At 41.4% G+C, this 19,680-nt stretch overlaps 1 protein-coding gene and 1 long non-coding RNA gene across 2 annotated transcripts; both read left to right on the plus strand.

Moving 5' to 3' along the window:
* The first annotated feature begins 2,920 nt into the window (after nt 1–2,920).
* Nucleotides 2,921–5,233, plus strand: LOC139467152 (uncharacterized). The gene is made up of 5 exons (XM_071248876.1): nt 2,921–3,109; nt 3,504–3,531; nt 4,024–4,224; nt 4,487–4,605; nt 5,105–5,233. Exons 1-5 carry the CDS (start codon nt 2,921–2,923, stop codon nt 5,231–5,233), a joined length of 666 nt encoding a protein of 221 aa, XP_071104977.1.
* An 8,502-nt stretch (nt 5,234–13,735) lies between these two features.
* LOC139467153 (uncharacterized) lies at nt 13,736–16,125 on the plus strand. The gene is made up of 3 exons (XR_011653640.1): nt 13,736–13,927; nt 15,650–15,706; nt 16,029–16,125. It is a non-coding gene; the product is annotated as an uncharacterized lncRNA (long non-coding RNA).
* The last annotated feature ends 3,555 nt before the right edge of the window (nt 16,126–19,680 follow it).

Raw genomic sequence — 19,680 nt, forward strand, 5'->3', positions numbered from 1 at the left:
ACGGTATTGACACCCTCACACGAAGAATCGTGTCAGACAATAGATCCCATAACCCTCGCTATTCCCTCAATCGCTCTGTATGAAAGAATTGTTTTGTGCACTTTTGCACACATTTATTTGTCTGATGATCCTCTTGTGAAGCATGTAGATGACCCATGATGAAAACAATGCATTCCACAGTTTACTTGAACGAACCAAGGGTGTAGGACATAATCTCAATGTCGGTGTTGACTTTGTTGATGGTTCTGTACTGCTGGATGGTACAGAAATGAGTGTCAACCAAGGGAAGTGCCATATCAAATCGGCCCAGAATCAGTTCTTCAAGGACAGGCTATCTGAACGACTACTGCATCAAGTTATGTGCAGTGAGTTGAGAAGATCAGCAACCCTCCAGAGTCCTTCGCTTGGATGAAGTCGTCTGGCCTGAAAAGTGAAACAGAAGGCTTTCTGATTGCTGCTCAGGACTCCGAACCGTAAATGTGCAATCCTTACAATATCATACTTTTCAGTTTATGTAGAGCAGTGACATATCCAACATTTTAACAATTCTTTCCTCATATATTTGAGTAGTATGTGCCCCAACACTCAAATAGTTACAGTTCTAAAGAGGAATGTGATGTCACAACTATCTGCACAAACTAACTTCTTTCTACCTAAAACAGGTCCTCTTTAAACCGTTCTAGGATCGGAGTGTTATTTCATTTTAAAAACCTGCAAACACCTGAAACACATATGTTGCGATGATGTCCTACAGTTTTATGGGTGCTGTGACCCACGGACCTGAGTGTAGGTCTTGGAAACATTTACCTCCCTGTCCAGGAAAGCGAAACATTCCATTATACATCATTTTCCATCTCATTGCATCTTTAACGTAGTGTATATTTGATTACACATTTACATGAAGGAGCTGAGTATGTAAGCATCTCGCCTTCAGCCCATCGGCCAACACCTTCCGACACAGCCACGCAGGACAAGGTAATTACTACTGTACACACTTTAATATACTTGTATTCTAATATCTAATATGTATGATAAATAACCAAAATCGGCGTTATTGAATTGTCTTGTTTGGTTATACAACCTCTGAACGCCAGATGTTTATAACCTAGGTAACATTTTACTGAAATGGTAGCACTGATATCCATAGACTTTGTTTTCACTACTCCGTTATGTGCCGATTAAAACAAATGGTTAAATATCTAATATGGCGTAATTTGAATGGAATGCAACATATGATCGATTTCTAAAATTATTTTGTTTGAACTGATGTACGTTGATGAGTGTTATGACATCATAGTATGGCTTTACACTTTGTGCAGTCGGAACTCCTCGATTATATTCGTTTTCGAAATACAAAAATCAGACGTGTTCATCACCTCATGCAACGTCTTGTGGAGATGTCCTGAGTTCTTTACGAAGAGAGGAAATATATTGATGAAATTTTATCGAAAAGAATAAATTGACTTTGAAATTCAGGCTCATCGTTTTAACAAAGGTGATGCTGAAGCTGAACATATGTAATCTCTGCATCCCCCACCCCACAACACCACCCCACACCCCCACCCCTCTCCAGAATTGCAAATGGTCGGTCCCAAAGCAACCATTCAAATCTACCCAATGCTATTTCAATTCGCCCTTTTAATATAACAGACAGGTTAATACTGTTAAACGCAAACCTCTAAGTCTTAATAAATATTCATTTTACAAAATACAAACCAGATGTGGTAACATTGGACGAATATGAACTTTGTGAGAACTGGAGTGATTTAAATTTGTTCATATGCTCTATTGAGTTAAGAATCGAAATTACACTCACATTATTATTTGCTTGAATACAATTGGTCCAGCGATGTTCCAGCTTTGTTATCCAGTAAATATCTTCATCTCTTTGTCTCAACTGCAGCGATGGTTACAATTGCTTCGTCATTGCTGGTTATGACTCTGTCAAGCAGATCATGCCACTCTGCAGCTGTAGCCATTCAATGCCTGGAGTGTGTACCACTCTGCAGCTGCAGCCATTCAATGCCTGGAGTGTGTACCACTCTGCAGCTGCAGCCATTGCAATGCCTGGAGTGTGTACCACTCTGCAGCTGCAGCCATTGCAATGCCTTGAGCGTGTACAGGCACATTCTACTGAGGCGCTCGTATGCCTGAAAGGAGCTTTCCTCAACTTCTATCCCAACGTAGTTCTGTGGCATAGTGATGTCCATTGACCCCTTCACATATAATCGTGAAGATAATACCCAGAAAAACAAAAGGCATGACTTTGACAACTGACGACACCGTGTGTACATATTTGGCCACTGTCTGATCTGAAATGTGGACTTTATCAAATGGTCCCATTTTTGGTCACAATTCGCATCAAGAGAATGGACTCTGCCAATAACTGGTCAAACGGTCCCTGGATATGTAGAGTCTGGGCAGTTTCTGAGCTCCTGTCGACATTCTGGGTACCCTCTTGGTACCCATTTTGGACTAAAATGACCCGAAACAGATCCCAATAGTGTGAGAGATACATATATATACTGGACTGAAACACGTCGGTCAGCTATAACCCTGCAGTAGTGAACCACCACTTGAGACTCAGACGTGGCATCCATCAGACGACCAGACCCAGGGTCATCTTTTGCTATCTTTTTGCATGATTGTTTGTTAACTTATAGTTGACTGATAAGTATGTATCATGGACTAGATTGTTTAACCATTTCTAAGCCATGTCATTTCAAAAAGAGTTTAAGATTATCACTGTTGTGAGTCGGTGCATTTTTTACAAATGCGGTTACTTACTATAAAAAATCTGCGAGGTCCGTGCATTTACTTTCTTTGATGGCTGACAACACATTCCACGTGCCAGTGCTTTATTGCAGAATCCAGAATCAGAATCCTCCATTTCTCGTTGGGAAGTGCCGATTTTACCACGATGCTCTTGTTCGTCTTTGGTCTCCTCACCCTGTCGGTGCTCGGCACAAAGTGCGATAAAGACGCTCTGCTGTACAGGGTGGACATCTCCTTGCCCCCTGTGAAGGGTAGGGACGAGACGGCGGACATACTGTCGATTAAGGAGACAGTGAAAGGTCTAACTAACGTCGATGTTCTATTTTCCTTCAAGGTTTGTAGTACCATCGACTCTGTTTTTGGCAGAGATTTCTTATTAATATAACAATGTTTTTTGGCGCTTTTATTTCGCTAGTTCCTCCAAGAAGCATTTATACAATTTGAAAAGAATACCTTGACATAACGACAGAGTATTTATGTATGGCTGAAATACAGTACCAGGACTGTTTGATAATATGAGTCTACTATCTACATGCTAACATCCACATTATTTAACATGATTCTGACATGAAAAGGAGGATTCTTGCTGTGTCTATTAGCAGATATGTTATGTTGTCGCTATTATGTACACATTTATTTCTGATTAAGAAAACTAGTATATGAGGATGTTATTACATTCATGATTCGTTCAATATCAGACTGAATAAATATTATTATTGGTTTGACAGGAGCTCGGGAACCCAAAGGTAGTTCTTGGTAAGTCAGCTGACAAACACTCAGTTTTCTATGGTTTGCACGTGGGACCATTGTTCCAGAGGCAGTTTATGACATTTTGGGGGGTTTAGATGATAGTGATGCTGAAAGGGACCTCACAAAATTCGTAATTCAGAAATTTATAGTTGGCTTTAAATAGTTTCAAAGAAATGTTAATTTCAGACATCACTGTTATATATTTTACTTCAAATGGTATTGGAGAGGTTTTAAGGTAGACGATATAAGAGAATTTTAATGTTTGGAGGTTATGCCATGAACGACGAACACCTGTTGTTATGCATATACTATATTTATGTATATCTGACATATCGATTATCAGTAAGGGCACGATGCTAACTGCTAACGCTGGTTTAGTGTGGTTGGGGGGGGGGGGGGGGGGGGGGCATGGGGGGGTTTGTTTATACGAGTTCTACATGCAGTTTATGCTGATGTGGCTTTCATTGATTAGCTTGCAATTAAAAAAACCCATTTCAGTTATTGATGTTGAGGAAGCCTGCAGTTGGCCCCAGTTGACAGGCTATCTATCAGGCCAGGGATATGTGTTCAGTGTGGAGGCGCTCTACCACTGCAGTGACTACGCTCAGGAGCTTGGCGTCAACATCCCCAAGGACATGTGGGCAACATCTTTCGGGGACGAGGACCTCATCATTGACACGAAGACATTCCCTGTGAAAGGTGTGTCTGTCTTTTTCTCTAAAGGGTGTAAAACTAGTTTGTGTAAATCTCACACACACCAACCGAGCCAAAAGAGTCAATAAACTGAAGGGACATTACATAAATGTGCATCAGATCATGACAGCTGTTACCTGTGACACTTCAGGATCTCAACTCCTTGTTTGCTGCACTGACGATCCCATCAAATTCAATACAGTTATTTTTTTCGAGAGATCATTGAACCATCAACTGATATATGTTGTATTGATCATAAACTTTTCAGATTTATCCACACTTGAGTACAACAACAAGATAAAATGGACATTCGAGAAGGATATAGACATTCTCAAATCCGGTCAGAAGGGCGTGTGTTTCAGAACTCAAGCAGACTTCCCTGTCCAGGTAAACCTCATCACACCGTTCGTTTCGTTATTGTATTACTTACTATGTACATACCTCTTCTTCCACTTTAATGTACAAACTTTATAAATACAACTGTAATAATAGCTTTACACAACAAAGAAAAATCGACTGTTCCCACATTTGCACCTAATTACATATTTGAAGGGAGCATTCAGTTGTGTTTTAGGGACGAATTGACGATGTGTCGTCCTGATTGTTTTACATCAAGGACGCATGTGAGACTTCAATACTTGAAAGGGGCTAGTGGTTAAAACGTTTACTCGTCGCACCGAACACCCGGGTTCGATTCCAGACATGGGTACAACATGTGAAGCCCATTTCTGGTGTTCCCTGCCATGATTCTGCTAGAATATTGCCAAAAGCGGCGTACAATCAAAATCACTTACTCAAAACTCAATACTTGAATATAACAGTCTTTACTTGAAGTTAAATGTTGTTTTTCTGTGAAAATTAATTCTTGACCATTTTTTCAATTCAGCTCATGTACTTTGCCCCAGTGAATCCTTCTGGCGTTGAAGCAATAGAAGAGTTTCTGCATGCACCTGGGAACTTTGAATCTGACATCACCCGAATCCAAAACCTTGAGTATTACTCAGGACAGTGCTAAAGGAAATGTGAGGTATCCTCAGCAGTCTTTGTATCAGATTGATGGGATTACGACGTGCGTTGTTTTCATACTTGATTGATGCTGAACTGGATTCTGAGGGGAAACACATTCTCGATTAATCGTGTAGTTTCTTGTCTTGAATAAAGATATACATACGCGTCATATTTCTTTTAATTTAATTTGTATGGTGTGTCATAGCATGTACATACTTAGCCACACACTCACCATACAAAGGAATACCTCAAACACTGAAAACAGTGTCGTAGATATTGGTGTGGTGACAGTAGGCATGCCAAATATGAGGCTTAAATAATGTCTAGGCTTCATCTGCTGTCTATTACATGATAGCGCTGGTTGTAGTTCCGTCGCGGGGAGGAACGACGGGTCGTTAAGGAGATTTAGGGAATGTAGCAGCTCGTGTCTCTTTTGAAGATCCGTGTTAGAACTGGTCTTCAACAACCAATGCTTATGGTAAGAGGTGTCTATAATTTAAACTTGATTTGATTGTTGCATGTCACCGTAACCGATCGGTGCTCATGATGTCTGGTTCACAGTCGATTATTTACAGACCGCCGTCATAAAGCTGGAAAATTGCTGAGTGCAGCGTTAAACAACAAACAAACAAATACTAATACACACTGTCCATGATAGCTGTTTTTTTTCTATATAACTAGTCGAAACTTTGAGTTAGAGAAAAAACATGTACTAATGACACCAACACGTGAAGATCAGGGATGGAATGGGTCTTTAGCAACCCATGCTTGCCATAAAAGGCGACTGTGCTTGTCGAAAGAGGCGACTAACGGTCAGGGATGGTCAGGCTCGTTGATTTAGTTAATTCATGTCATCGTATCCCAATTGCGTGTGTCGTTGCTCATGATGTCAATCACTGGGTTGTCCGGTCCAAACTCGATTTTTTACAGACCGCCTTTACAGCTGTAATATTGCTGAATGCGGCGTTACAAAAACAAACAAAGAAACTATCTTATGACACCATGAAGCGTTGTCATATCAAACAAACCAAACGATAAGGAACCAGAATTCACGCCTAAACGCTAATATTTTTAGAAGTACATTTTCTTTTTGACATCACATTAAAGCGAAAGTAACTCTCAAAACTCACATAATTGAAATGAAGTGAAACTAAGTGAAATTTCCTGAAACAGAAGAATGTTGCACATGCAATTAGGGGCTATATCAGAGGGGATAATCTCCAGTAATGCACTACGCTTAAGTCTCAAAAGCTCTGTATCAAGACTAGTATTACTTGGTAACTTGGTTAACAAATCAAGACATAGCCTGTAATTTCGTCATTTAGCAGATAAAGCTAAGTAATCGCAGCGCAGAAGTGTTCTTCATCACAGATTCAAGCTTAGTTGAGGATTCTGCTACTTGGCAAAGACACTCTCCAATTGGCTGTGGACTGGTGGGCGGAAAACAGACGTTTCGTTCACAACAAAATCGCTCAGGTTGCTATAACCGCTTATTGTCGGTACCGAGTGTAGAATTTTCCCAACAGTAAGGTTAGTGTGCAGCAACCCGGTCTGACCACCCTTCTGCAGGCAGCCACACTTTCAAGATACTCTCCAAGTAAATATTTCCTCCGGTCCAGTACCTAAATATGGAATACACTTTCTTGTAATTCGTAATGGCGACGTGATCAACAGATCTTGATATTTTCTGAACCAACTCGTAAATATTTTTTTTGTCAGCGACAATGTTGTCCCAAACCCATAGATAACGTACATGTAGCTGAATATCGAGCTTGTGGCTCAGAAGACAAAGGTGACACAGACCATGGTTTACAAAGGACAGGTTCGATAGTACCTTGTTTTAACAGCTGTATTTAGGTGCCAATAAGCAAGACATCTGTTTCGGCAAAACAACGGTTTGGAAGAGGAACACCATTAGCAACCCTATCCACGATCAAGTTATTGGGTCTACCTGTCAAGTTGATCCATTCATAAACTTTCGTAAACATCAAGGCAGCCTTAAAATAACCATCGTGATTAAGTTCTTGTTCCTGATTCATGATGGCAGTGAAAACAATGACCACGCACAGCCATATCAAAAAGTCATTTTGTATCACCTGTTACATCACTTTCTTGTGTTGCGAACCGGCGAAGAGCGTCAAGGTCAGATGTTCAAGACTGGTTATTCTCCTGCTTTGATGTGCCATATTTACCAGCGGATGATCAAGATCGGTTATTCTCCAGCATTGACGTGCTATATTTGAAGCGGATGATCAGGACTGGTTTTTCTTCTGCATTGACGTGTTATAATTTACCAGCGGATAATCAAGAATGGGTATTCTCCCGTATTGACGTGTTATAATTTACCAGCGGATAATCAAGAATGGGTATTCTCCCGTATTGAAGTGTTATAATTTACCAGCGGATAATCAAGACTGGGTATTCTTCTGTACTGGCGTGTTATATTTGAAGCGGATGATCAGGACTGTTTTTTCTTCTGCATTGACGTGTTATAATTTACCAGCGGATAATCAAGAATGGGTATTCTTCTGTACTGACGTGTTATATTTACCAGCGGGTGATCAGGACTTGGTATTTTCCTGTATTGACGTGTTATGTTTACGAGAAGACTTTGCTCATGTAGTTAGTTACATGAGCATTGAAACTTATATCATTTTCTAAACCTAAAACACCTTTTGCACATTCTGTTACTCTTGTTTGTTAACGTAAAAAGTTACTACATTATCACAGAGATGAAAGCCACATTGAAGAGAGAGAAAAAAACGCCACTTTTACAGAGAGATGCACATTGTCACAGAGAGGAACGAGAAATTGACACAGAGGAACGCAACATTGTCACAGAGAGGAACGCCACAGTTGCAGTTAGTGGAACACCACTTTGTCACAGAGAGAAACGCCATATTTTCTCAGAGAAGAACGCCTCATGTACAGAGAGAGGAACGTCACATTGTCACAGAGAAAACGCCACATTGTCACATAGAGGAATGCAACATTGTCACAGAGAAGAACGCCACAGCTCTCATATAGCGGAACGCCACATTTAAAGAGAGGAACGCCATATCGGCACAGAAAGGAACGACAAAAGAATGCATAATAATATTAAGGCTGCACATAATAACAACCATGATCAACAATACATTAACTGTCAGATTTGGCAAGGTATTGGCACGAGAGTGTGAACTGATCAGTTGCAGCCAGTGATCAGACAACCGTAACCAGAGTGGTTGTGGAAACATTTCTGGACTCATCAATATTTCAGTCTAATGTCATCCAGTGTACCAAGGAAAGTGGTCGTTGATGAGAACAGTGACTTAAACCATTTGTGAATCAAACACTTTTAAATATTGAAAGACTCCTTCGTGAACCAACAAAAGGAGCTTGATGTCTGGTTTTGTTGAATCTACTTAACGGGTGTAATTTAGACTGATTTTATGGTTTTTAGATTAGGTCTCAGATTCACTGGATATGTTTACAAGCGAGCACAATGTTGCACTCCAAAGGCATGTGAGAGGAGGTTCTTTGTTGCTTAACGACACATTCAACTACAGGTTCCCAGCGTGGAGCTCCTGGTTCATGTGAGGTGTGTGAGTGAGTATTATGATATATTATGATTGACGTAACATCTGTCTATAACAGTCAGCTCTGTAACTGATTTCTACAAATCACGAAACAGTTCGTGACACACAGAGCTAGTGTCAGTTTTGTTTTGTGATACACAGTGATTGTACTCAGAAGAGGCGGCTATCATATAGCCGGTATATTGTTGAGTGAATAGTTACACAGCAAACACACTCTTACAGGATTCTCTCATATACCCGGTATATTGCTGAGTGAGTAGAAAAACAACAAACACACTCCTACAGGCCGCTATCATATAGTCGGCAAATCGCTGAGTGAGGAGATAAACAACAAACACATTCCTACAGGCCGCTATAATATAGCCGGTATATTGCTGAGTAAGGAGTTTAACAGTAAACACACTTCTACAGGCCGCTATTATATAGCCTGTATGTTGCTGAGTGAGGAGATAAACAACAAACACACTCCTACAGGCCGCCATCATATAGCCGGTATATTGCTGAGTGAGGAGATAAACAGCAAACACACTCCTACAGGCCGCTATCATATAGCCGGTATATTGCTGGGTAAGGAGATAAACTACAAACACACTCCTACAGGCCGCCATCATATAGCCGGTATATTGCCGAGTGAGGAGATAAACAACAAACACACTCCTACAGGCCGCTATAATATAGCCGGTATATTGCTGAGTAAGGAGTTTAACAGTAAACACACTTCTACGTGCCGCTATTATATAACCTGTATTTTGCTGCGTGAGAAGATAAACAACAAACACACTCCTACAGGCCGCCATCATATAGCCGGTATATTGCTGGGTAAGGAGATAAACAGCAAACACACTCCTACAGGCCGCCATCATATAGCCGGTATATTGCTGTGTGAGGAGATAAACTACAAACACACTCCTACAGGCCGCCATCATATAGCCGGTATATTGCTGGGTGAGGAGATAAACTACAAACACACTCCTACAGGCCGCCTTCATATAGCCGGTATATTGCCGAGTGAGGAGATAAACAACAAACACACTCCTACAGGCCGCTATCATATAGCCGGTATATTGCTGAGTAAGGAGTTTAACAGTAAACACACTTCTACAGGCCGCTATTATATAGCCGATATATTGCTGAGTAAGGAGATAAACAACAAACACACTCCTTCAGGCCGCTTTGATATAGCCGGTATATTGTTGAGTGAAGAGTTACACAGCAAACACACTCCTACAGGTCTCTCTCATATACCCGGTATATTGCTGAGTGAGGAGATAAATTACAAACACACTCCTTCAGGCCGCAATCATACAGTCGGCAAATTGCTGAGTGAGGAGATAAACAACAAACACACTCCTACAGGCCGCTATTATATAGCCTGTATGTTGCTGAGTAAGGAGATAAATAACAAACACACACTTACAGGCTGCTATGATATAGCCGGCATATTGCTGAGTGAGGAGATAAACAACAAACACACTCCTACAGGCCGCTATCATACAGCCGGTATATTCCTGAGTGAGGAGATAAACAACAAACACACTCCTACAGGCCGCTATCATACAGCCGGTATATTGCGGAGTGAGGAGATAAACAACAAACACACACCTACAGGCCGCCATCATATAGCCGGTATATTGCGGAGTGAGGAGATAAACAACAAACACGCTCCTAGTTATATCCTACAGGCCGCTATCATATAGCTGGTATATTGCCGAGTGAGGAGATAAACAACAAACACACACGCGAAAAAGGAACAAACAACCGTGATGCTGCTGGACATTTTGTATTCAATACAACAAACAACATAAAGGCAGAAAACACCATCTAAACAGAAACTATTTCCTGCAGCAATACCGACTATACATTAAAAGAAAACTGTTTTAACTTATACAAGGTCCACCTGTCGTTCTGATGTCTGATGAGAATTGCTTCGCAATTAACTAAAAGAGATTCCCTTAACTCGTGTGTCTGACGTGGAATGGAAACGAATTATAAACTGCCGTGTAACGACGTGTCGATCGATCCTCGAGCGTTTGGTCAAAAGTAAATGTTTCACAAAAACAACACTATCAGGGTTACATGCACTCAACAACACATCACTACCAAGACTACATTCATAATACAGACATTAAGAAGGCATGTTTAAAATAATATGAAGACTATCGGTTTCAATTCAAACCCTGTTTGACATGCATACACTGTTTTTGGCTTCCATGTGATTACACCCCTTGCATACTGAATAAACAGTACATAAGTGTAGTAGCCTATTCCGACCACTTGATCGCCGGGTCAACTGGTGTGATTGCCTGTATGTGGACACCGTCTCCGTCCCATCATGGCAGTAAACATTCTAGACATTCAGGGTTTGAATAAAACTGAAACTGAACAACTGACAGCATGTTCGGATCTGTAAGGCAAACTACACTAAATATATATCTCATGCTATGAACAATTGTTTAATACGTAGAAATACAGTACTTTCCATTCAACTAAACATGGACTTGTCAGAAAACTATTACCAACAGAGTTAAGCTTAAATGTCAAGTGCGTTCATTTGATTTAAAGTTTACTAGTACGTTAAATACACCACGTGAAGACTGCAAATCTTGTGACAAGACCTAACTCTGAGAGGTTTTAGACAATATATAATGAAACCTGATTAATCCGGAATAAGCGTCCAGAAACCGGGGTTTTCCGACTAAAGGGAGTTAAGTGATAAGTTACCTTACCTAAGCTAGACAGAATAAAGCAAAAACTAATCAAATATAATCATTAAAGAAAGCAATATTCGATAAAACGCACGACTCTTTTTGCGTGTGATTACATTGTTATAACTTGTTATGTGCATACACACCACAACCGATATCCTGTTTTGTTAAAAAACAAAACAACAAAAACAATTTACTCGATGTTCAAGGCCTCGTGTATACAGGATACATTTCATGCTGGAAAAGCCGTATTCATATCCGAGAACATCTAGATTACCTGTACAGTAAACGTTATTAGACCGAAGGATTTTTGAAACTTTTGATAGAAAGAAGTCTGTACATTAAAAAAGTTCTTGTGCAATCAGTGGACATAAGATATAAAAAAAACTGTGGGAGTGTTTACGTTCTCAGCATGGCAGTACGGACATAGTCTTTCTTCCAGTGAGGTGTTCCAGTGTCCTCCACATTTAGATGCTGGTCTGCTTTTGTTACAGCTGAATCTTGACAAAATTCATTTATTATACAGGGGAACTTCACATGATAAGCAGCTCTCAACATTAAGAAAAGACCTGAACTGTGAGCAGTATCGACATTTAAATGTATTCAAAGTGATAAATGTCAATTTTGGTAGACACGGTCAATCAATCTTTGTTTACCTAAACGGGTTTGCTTTCATCGTTCCCTTAAATTAACCATGCAAAAGCACGTCCATAGGGGAAGAGTAGTGTCCTGATGTTGGTGGCCCATGTTGTTACACAATCATCCAGTGACTTGAACACATCGTGTGCATGCAGTGGCGGCCTGTGACTCCCCATATGTATGTAGTGGTAGCCTGTGACTCCCCATATGCATGTGGTGGTAGCCTGTGACTCCCCATATGCATGTAGTGGTAGCCTGTAACTCCCCGTATGCATGTGGTGGTAGCCTGTGATTTCCCATATGCAGCTGGTGGTAGCCTGTGACTCCCATTGTGTATGTGTTGGTACCCTGTGGCTCATCATGTGTAGTGGTGGAAGCCTGTGACTCCCCATATGCATGTGGTGATAGCCTGTGACTCCCTCTAAGTATGTGGTGGTAGCTCGTGACTCACCATGCGTATGTGGTGGTTGCCTCTGTCTCCCCATGTGTATGTGGTAGTAGCCTGTTACTACCCATGTGTATGTGGTGGGAGCCCGTGACTTCCCATATGTATGTGGTGGTAGCCTATGATTCCCCATATGCATGTAGTCGGAGCCTGTGACTCCACATGTGTTTATGATGGTAGCCTGGGACTCCCCATGTGTTAGTGGTGGTAGCCCATGACTGCCCATGTGTATGTGGTGGTAGCCTGTGATTCCCAATATGTATGTGATTGTAGCCTGTGACTCCCCATGTGTTAGTGGTGAGAGCCCATGACTCCCCATGTGTATATGGTGGTAGCCCGTGACTACCCATATGTATGTGGTGGTAGCCTGTGATTCCCAATATGTATGCGATGGTAGCCTGTGACTCCCCACGTGTATGTGGTAGTAACCTTTGACTCCCCATGTCTATGTGGGGGTATGCCCGTGACTCCTCATGTGTATATGGTGGAAGCCTGTAATTCCCCATATTTATGGGGTGGTAGTCCGTGAATCCCCTTGTGTACCCAGCTAACACACGACGTTGTCACAACGTTGTGGAAAGGTTGTGGATTGGTAACGTCGTGATATTACGTTGTCACAACGTTGTTATAACGTCAACGTGCAACGTTATTTCACAACGTTATAACAACGTTGCACATTCACGTTGTGAAAACGTTGTGCATTGGACATCACACAACGTTTTGTAGCTACGTTTCTGAAACGTCGGTGAAACGTTATAGAGTTTGCTTCTCGATAGTCATAAAGGAATAAAACTGCTTTATCAAAATCAACATGAATTTGTCAGAATACCAAGGCAGTAATGCATTACCTTTCTATATATTCGGCATTTAAATTTTCATCTCTTAATACTAAAATTTCCAGAACGTAATTGCGTATCTCTATGACAACGTTATTCCACAACGTAACAACAACGTTGCAAATTAACGTTGTGATAACGTTGTGCTTTGGACATTACAACACTTTTTGTAAATGATGTTTAGGAAACCACTTGTAGACCTACCATCTCTTAGTTTTATTTTTTTAAAGATATATATCTATAACGAAGTTATCTGTCTACTAAATGTTGTCACAAGCAATATTACAGTTAAAAACAATTGCGCCCATTTTTTGCGGCGTGAGAGCGACTGCGGAAAAGTTCAGCCTGTTGCCTCGTGAAGTGACGTCAGAATGACGTCACATTGTCGCGGAAGATTTGTTGTCACCAGCCATCTTAGTTCAAGCTCACTAAGAAGTCTACAACCAAGAGATTGTGCAGCAACTGGAACTGGACAGATGATCTGTGAATTCGGATGAGGTAAGTTAATTTTTGAGAAGCAGCCTCCGCTTGTTGATATGTTTCTGTACAGGCAGATCGTCAAATGATTAAATGTATCGTATTATTCAGCAGTGGCAGGGTTTAGAATGAAGTTTGCCGGTCACTTTCACTGAGCGTCAGTGACGATATTAATATTTGATACACAGAACATAATGTATATAGAGGCGAAGGAGGCCCAAGACATTTTCCCATATGTATTTTATGGATACCAAGGGTAATTACCAAGGGCAAGCAGTAGATATGTTTGACCAGAATTCAGTCTGGCGGCGTTTTGTGGCCGTCATATTATGTTCGGGTTTTGATCGTAAACGTGTAGGTCTGTAAATAGGCCTAACTTATGCATCGCCTACTGACCACTGACAGTTATCGCCATTTCTTCCGTGTTATTTCGGAAATCATTACTTTTCAAAGTTTACTTGTACTAATCCCTCGGACTTTGATTTTTGTGAAACAATGTGGCTCATTCAGGACATGGGAAAGGTTTAGTAGATTTCTCTTATACAGCGAAGAGAGGGAATCAAAACAATGGAAGTATTTTCAGATCGACTCTCTGTAGGCTACTAGTTATAGCCTTAGTCTTAATGCGCTCAATGATGTTATGAAAAGTTGTATTTTCGGGAAGAGATAGAAACATACTTGTTGTTTCCGAAAAGGCCTAATTAGCACAGACTGAAGTAGCCTAAATGTGGACCATCAGGTTGTTGGTGCTGACTATACATTTTATTTTAGCAAGGCTCTTATCATGGTGTAATTTTATTATTTGCAAAAAAAGAATCAATTCATCATTTTCCGATAACTGGATATATGTCCGACTCCCTTCTAATGAAAACGAGCAATAGTAAAACGAGTCTCTCGTCGCGCGCTATAACGGGGTGTTTGCGGTATTGTCATATTGGTGATGATAAGCTAGTCGATAGTTAAAAGTTAAATATCACCATATATTGTCAGTGAGTTGGTCATCGTTTGTTGATTATTAAGGTGAGATAGGTGTAGCCAATGTGCACCAATGAAAAATACAATGGAATTGATAGCAACCCTATTGGTTCGGTTTTCGATCTCCATATGTTGCCACGTATAGGCTACCATACTAGGTCTACAGAATTATATATAACGATATTGAACTGTATTATGTTAATAGACGTAGTAACAAATATATTTAAATAAATATTTACTGAGCTGTTTCAACTTCGTCTGGTATTGTATAAGCTATTGCATTTTGTTAATTTTCCCATGTTTTCTAGATCTATCTTTGTAAATATTACAACATAGATTCTATATAATTATCCTGGCATATTAATATGGAAAATATTAAGGTTAGTATTAAAAAAATAATCACAATTTTAATTAGGATAAATACCCCAAAGTGTTAACACTTCTATTCATAATTCATATTCAACATTCATGCTTCAAATATGGGAACTATTTATTTTATTTGGCAATATATATTTTTCATTTATGTATATATTTTTCAAATAAGGTTTTAGAAACTTGGCCAACATATTCACTTGAATCACTAGTTTGTGATGTACAGCAGAGAGGTAAAGTTACTGCGTTTGAAAAACTACAGTTGATCTGTTGACTGATAAAACTATTTGCCAATACTACCACTAGTTACATCATACTCTAAGTAAATGTGATTTATCTATACAGTACTGGTTTATTTAAAAATGTGATACTTTGTGGTTTCTGTTTTTCTTTTAGGTGGAGAAAACAGTATTGTGGGAGCATATTTGTTTAAAGTACATCACTGACAGAAAGGTATGTATGATGCAATAATATATACAAACATCTTCAAGAATTAAAATTTAGATGATTCTTATTTAATTATACCAAAAATCTAAAGGGCGGGGGTATAAAGTTACACCAATGATTCAGTGCTAAAAGCTTTTCTGCTTATGTATGATCCAAGAGCATCATGTTATTACTGTCAGCGCCTTCGCACTTTCAGCAGTTTTTAACTGTTTAAAGACTGACATCAGACATCAAAATATTATTTGGGGAATGCAACCATTATTTTGTTATGTCAGAAATATGTCCCTTGCCTTGCCATTTTATAACATTTGTGTCATTTTTTATTCAGTTACCAAGGCTTAAGGAGAGACTATGGATACAGTTGAAGATCATCCCTGTGACTTTTCATTTGAGGACTGAAAAGGCTCCTCAGCCACTCATCCCAAGTTCTGACTTGTCATTTAATAAATAAATAAAGGTCACCTCAACCAGATATCTATTGTCATTTCGTTGCTGGGAAATGGATCTTAGGACATCAGATGCATAGACTATTCTGTTTGTCACAGTGTTGCTCTAAATGCTGAATGTATGGGGTAAGGCCAAGAAAATTTAAATGTTTCAATTTGTGCAGGGCTTATTGTTTGATGGTTTTTTAATTTGCAAATTCGTGGGGAAATCAAATATCTTTTAATTGTGTTGAAACATTTGTGAACAATTTGCACATAGCCTTGAAAACTGTTTGGGAAAATAAATATATAACCAAATTGTACAATCATGTAATTTAAAACATTTAGATTTTTATCTTGGCCGTATTTCAAACTCTGCCAAAAGAGAGTGCATTTCATTGACTTGCTGTTTCACGGATATGGTTAAAGTGAATTAATTCAGTTTGCAGAATGTATTGCTTGGTACCTGATGTCTTAACTAGATTGGTACAAACATTTCAGGCTGCCTGGGAGGTATTGAGGAATAAGACACGGACATTGCAACAACGTGCTGCAAAGTCTGTAGTGTCGCCATATGTATGCGATACCTACGTTGTCGCGACGTTTGGGATGAACGTTGTAGCAACGTAAAAAATGGATGTTGTGACAACGTCTTGATTTGGTTGTATTTTGGTATACGCACAACGTTGTAGCAACCATTCTGGGAGTCTACAGATTGACGTTGTGACAACGTTACATCACAACGTTGTAGCAACGTAAAAAATGGATGTTGTGACAACGTCTTGATTTGGTTGTATTTTGGTATACGCACAACGTTGTAGCAACCATTCTGGGAGTCTACAGATTGACGTTGTGACAACGTTACATCACAACGTTGTAGCAACGAAAAGTCAACGTTGTCACAACGTTGTCACAACGTAGAATTGTTTGCTGGGTATATGGTAGTAGACTGTGACTCCCCATGGGTATGTGGTGGTAGCCTGTGAGTCACCATATGCCTGTGGTAGAAGACAGTGACTCCCCATGGGTATGTTTTAGTAGCCCGTGACTTCCCATGTGCATGTGGTTGTAGCCTGTGATTTCCCATATGCAGCTGGTGGTAGCCTGTGACTCCCATTGTGTATGTGTTGGTACCCTGTGGCTCATCATGTGTAGTGGTGGTAGCCTGTGACTCCCCATATGCATGTGGTGGTAGCCTGTGGCTCCCCATGTGAATGTGATGGTAGCCTGTGACTCCCCATGTGTATGTGGTGGTAGCCTGTGACTCCCCATATGCATGTAGTGGTAGCCTGTGCGTCCCCATGTGTAAGTGTGGTAGCCTGTGGCTCCACATGTGTATGTGGTTGTAGCCTGTGATTCCTCATATGCATTTGGTGGTTGACTCTGACTCCCCATCTGCATGTGGTGATAGTCTGTGATTCCCCATATGCTTGTGGTGGGAGCCTGTGATTCCCCCTATCCATGTGGTGGTAGCCTGTTATTCCCCATATGTATGAGGTGGTAGCCTGGTATTCCCCATATCCATGTGGTGGTAGCCTGTGACTCCCCATGTGTATGTGGTGGTAGCCTGTGACTCCCCATGTGTATGTGTTAGTAGCCTGTGACTCCCCATATGCATGTGGTGGTAGCCTGTGACTCCCCATGTGCATGTGGTGGTAGCCTGTGACTCCCCATGTGTATATGGTTGTAGCCTGTGACTCACCATGTGTTTGCGGTGGCAGCCTGTGACTCCCCATATATGTTTGGTGGTAGCCCGTAATTCCCCTTATGCATGTGGCGGTAGCCTGTGACTCCCCATATGCATGTGGTGGTAGCCTGTGACTCCCCATATGCATGTCGTAAAAGCCTGTGACTCCCAATGAATATGTGGTGGTAGCCCGTGAATTACCATGTGCATGTGGTGGTAGCCCGTGAATATATGTGTGAATGTGTGAATGTGCATGAGGTGGTAGCCTGTGACTCCCATGTGTCTGTGTTGGTAGCCTGTGACTCCCCATGTGTATGAGTAGGTAGCCTGTAACTCACCATGGGTATGTGCTGGTAGCCTGTGATTCTTGATATGCCTGTGGTAGTAGCCTGTGACTCCCCATGGGAATGTGTGGCAGCCTGTAACTCCCTTTGTCTATGTGGTGGTAGCCCGTGATTCCCCGTATGTATGTGGTGGTAGTCCGTGAATCCCCTTGTGTATATGGTGGTAGCCTGTGATTCCCCATATGTATGTGGTGGTAGTCCGTGAATCCCCTCGTGTATGAGGTGATAGCCTGTGATAACCCATGTGTATGTGGTGGTAGCCTGTGATTCCCCTGATGAATGTGGTGGTAGCCTTTGACTCCTCATGTGTATGTGATGGTAGCCTGCGAGTCCCCATGTGTATGATGTGTTAGAACGTGACTCACCATGTGTATGAGGTGGTAGCCCGTAACTCAGCATGTGTATGTGGTTGTAGCTCGTGACTCGCCATGTGCATGTGGTGGTTGCCTGTGATTCCCGATATGCCTGTGGTAGTAGCATGTGACTCCCCATGGGAATCTGTGGCAGCCTGTAACTCCCTTTGCGTATGTTGTGGTAGCCTGTAACTCCCTTTGCGTATGTTGTGGTAGCCTGTAACTCCCTTTGCGTATGTTGTGGTAGCCTGTAACTCCCTTTGCGTATGTTGTGGCAGCCTGTAACTTCCTTTGCGTATGTTGTGGTAGCCTGTAACTCCCTTTGCGTATGTTGTGGTAGCCTGTAACTCCCTTTGCGTATGTTGTGGTAGCCTGTAACTCCCTTTGCGTATGTTGTGGTAGCATGTAACTCCCTTTGCGTATGTTGTGGTAGCCTTTAACTCCCTATGCGTATGTTGTGGTAGCCTGTAACTCCCTATGCGTATGTTGTGGTAGCCTGTGGCTCATCATGTGTATGTTGTGGTAGCCTGTGGCTCTCAAAATGTATGTGGTGGTGGTTTGTGACTACCCATGTGCATGTGGTGGCAGCCTGTGACTCCCCATGTTTATGTATGGTAGCCTGTGATTCCCCATGTGCGTGGTAGCCTGTGAGTCCTCATTTGTATGTCTTGGTAGCCCGCGCGTCCCCATGTGCATGTGGTGGTAGCCCGTGACTCACCATGTGTATGAGGTTGTAGCCCGTAACTCGCCATGTGTATCTGGTTGTAGCCTGTGACTCCCCATGTGTTTGTGGTGGTAGCCTGTGACTCCCCATATATGTTTGGTGGTAGCCTGTGATTCCCCTTATGCATGTGGTGGTAGCCCGTGAATCACCATGTGCATGTGGCGGTAGCCTGTGAATAACCATGTGCATGAGGTGGTAGCCTGACACTCCCCATGTGTCTGTGTTGGTAGCCTGTGACTCCCCATGTGTATGAGTAGGTAGCCTGTAACTCACCATGGGTATGTTTTGGTAGCCTGTGATTCTCGATATGCCTGTGGTAGTAGCCTGTGACTCCCCATGGGAATGTGTGGCAGCCCGTAACTCCCTTTGTCTATGTGGTGGTAGCCCGTGATTCCCCGTATGTATGTGGTGGTAGTCCGTGAATCCCCTTGTGTATATGGTGGTAGC

This window comes from Haliotis cracherodii, unplaced genomic scaffold (assembly GCF_022045235.1).
Source record: "Haliotis cracherodii isolate W230 unplaced genomic scaffold, xgHalCrac1.p SCAF_19, whole genome shotgun sequence".
Lineage (NCBI taxonomy): Eukaryota > Metazoa > Mollusca > Gastropoda > Lepetellida > Haliotidae > Haliotis > Haliotis cracherodii.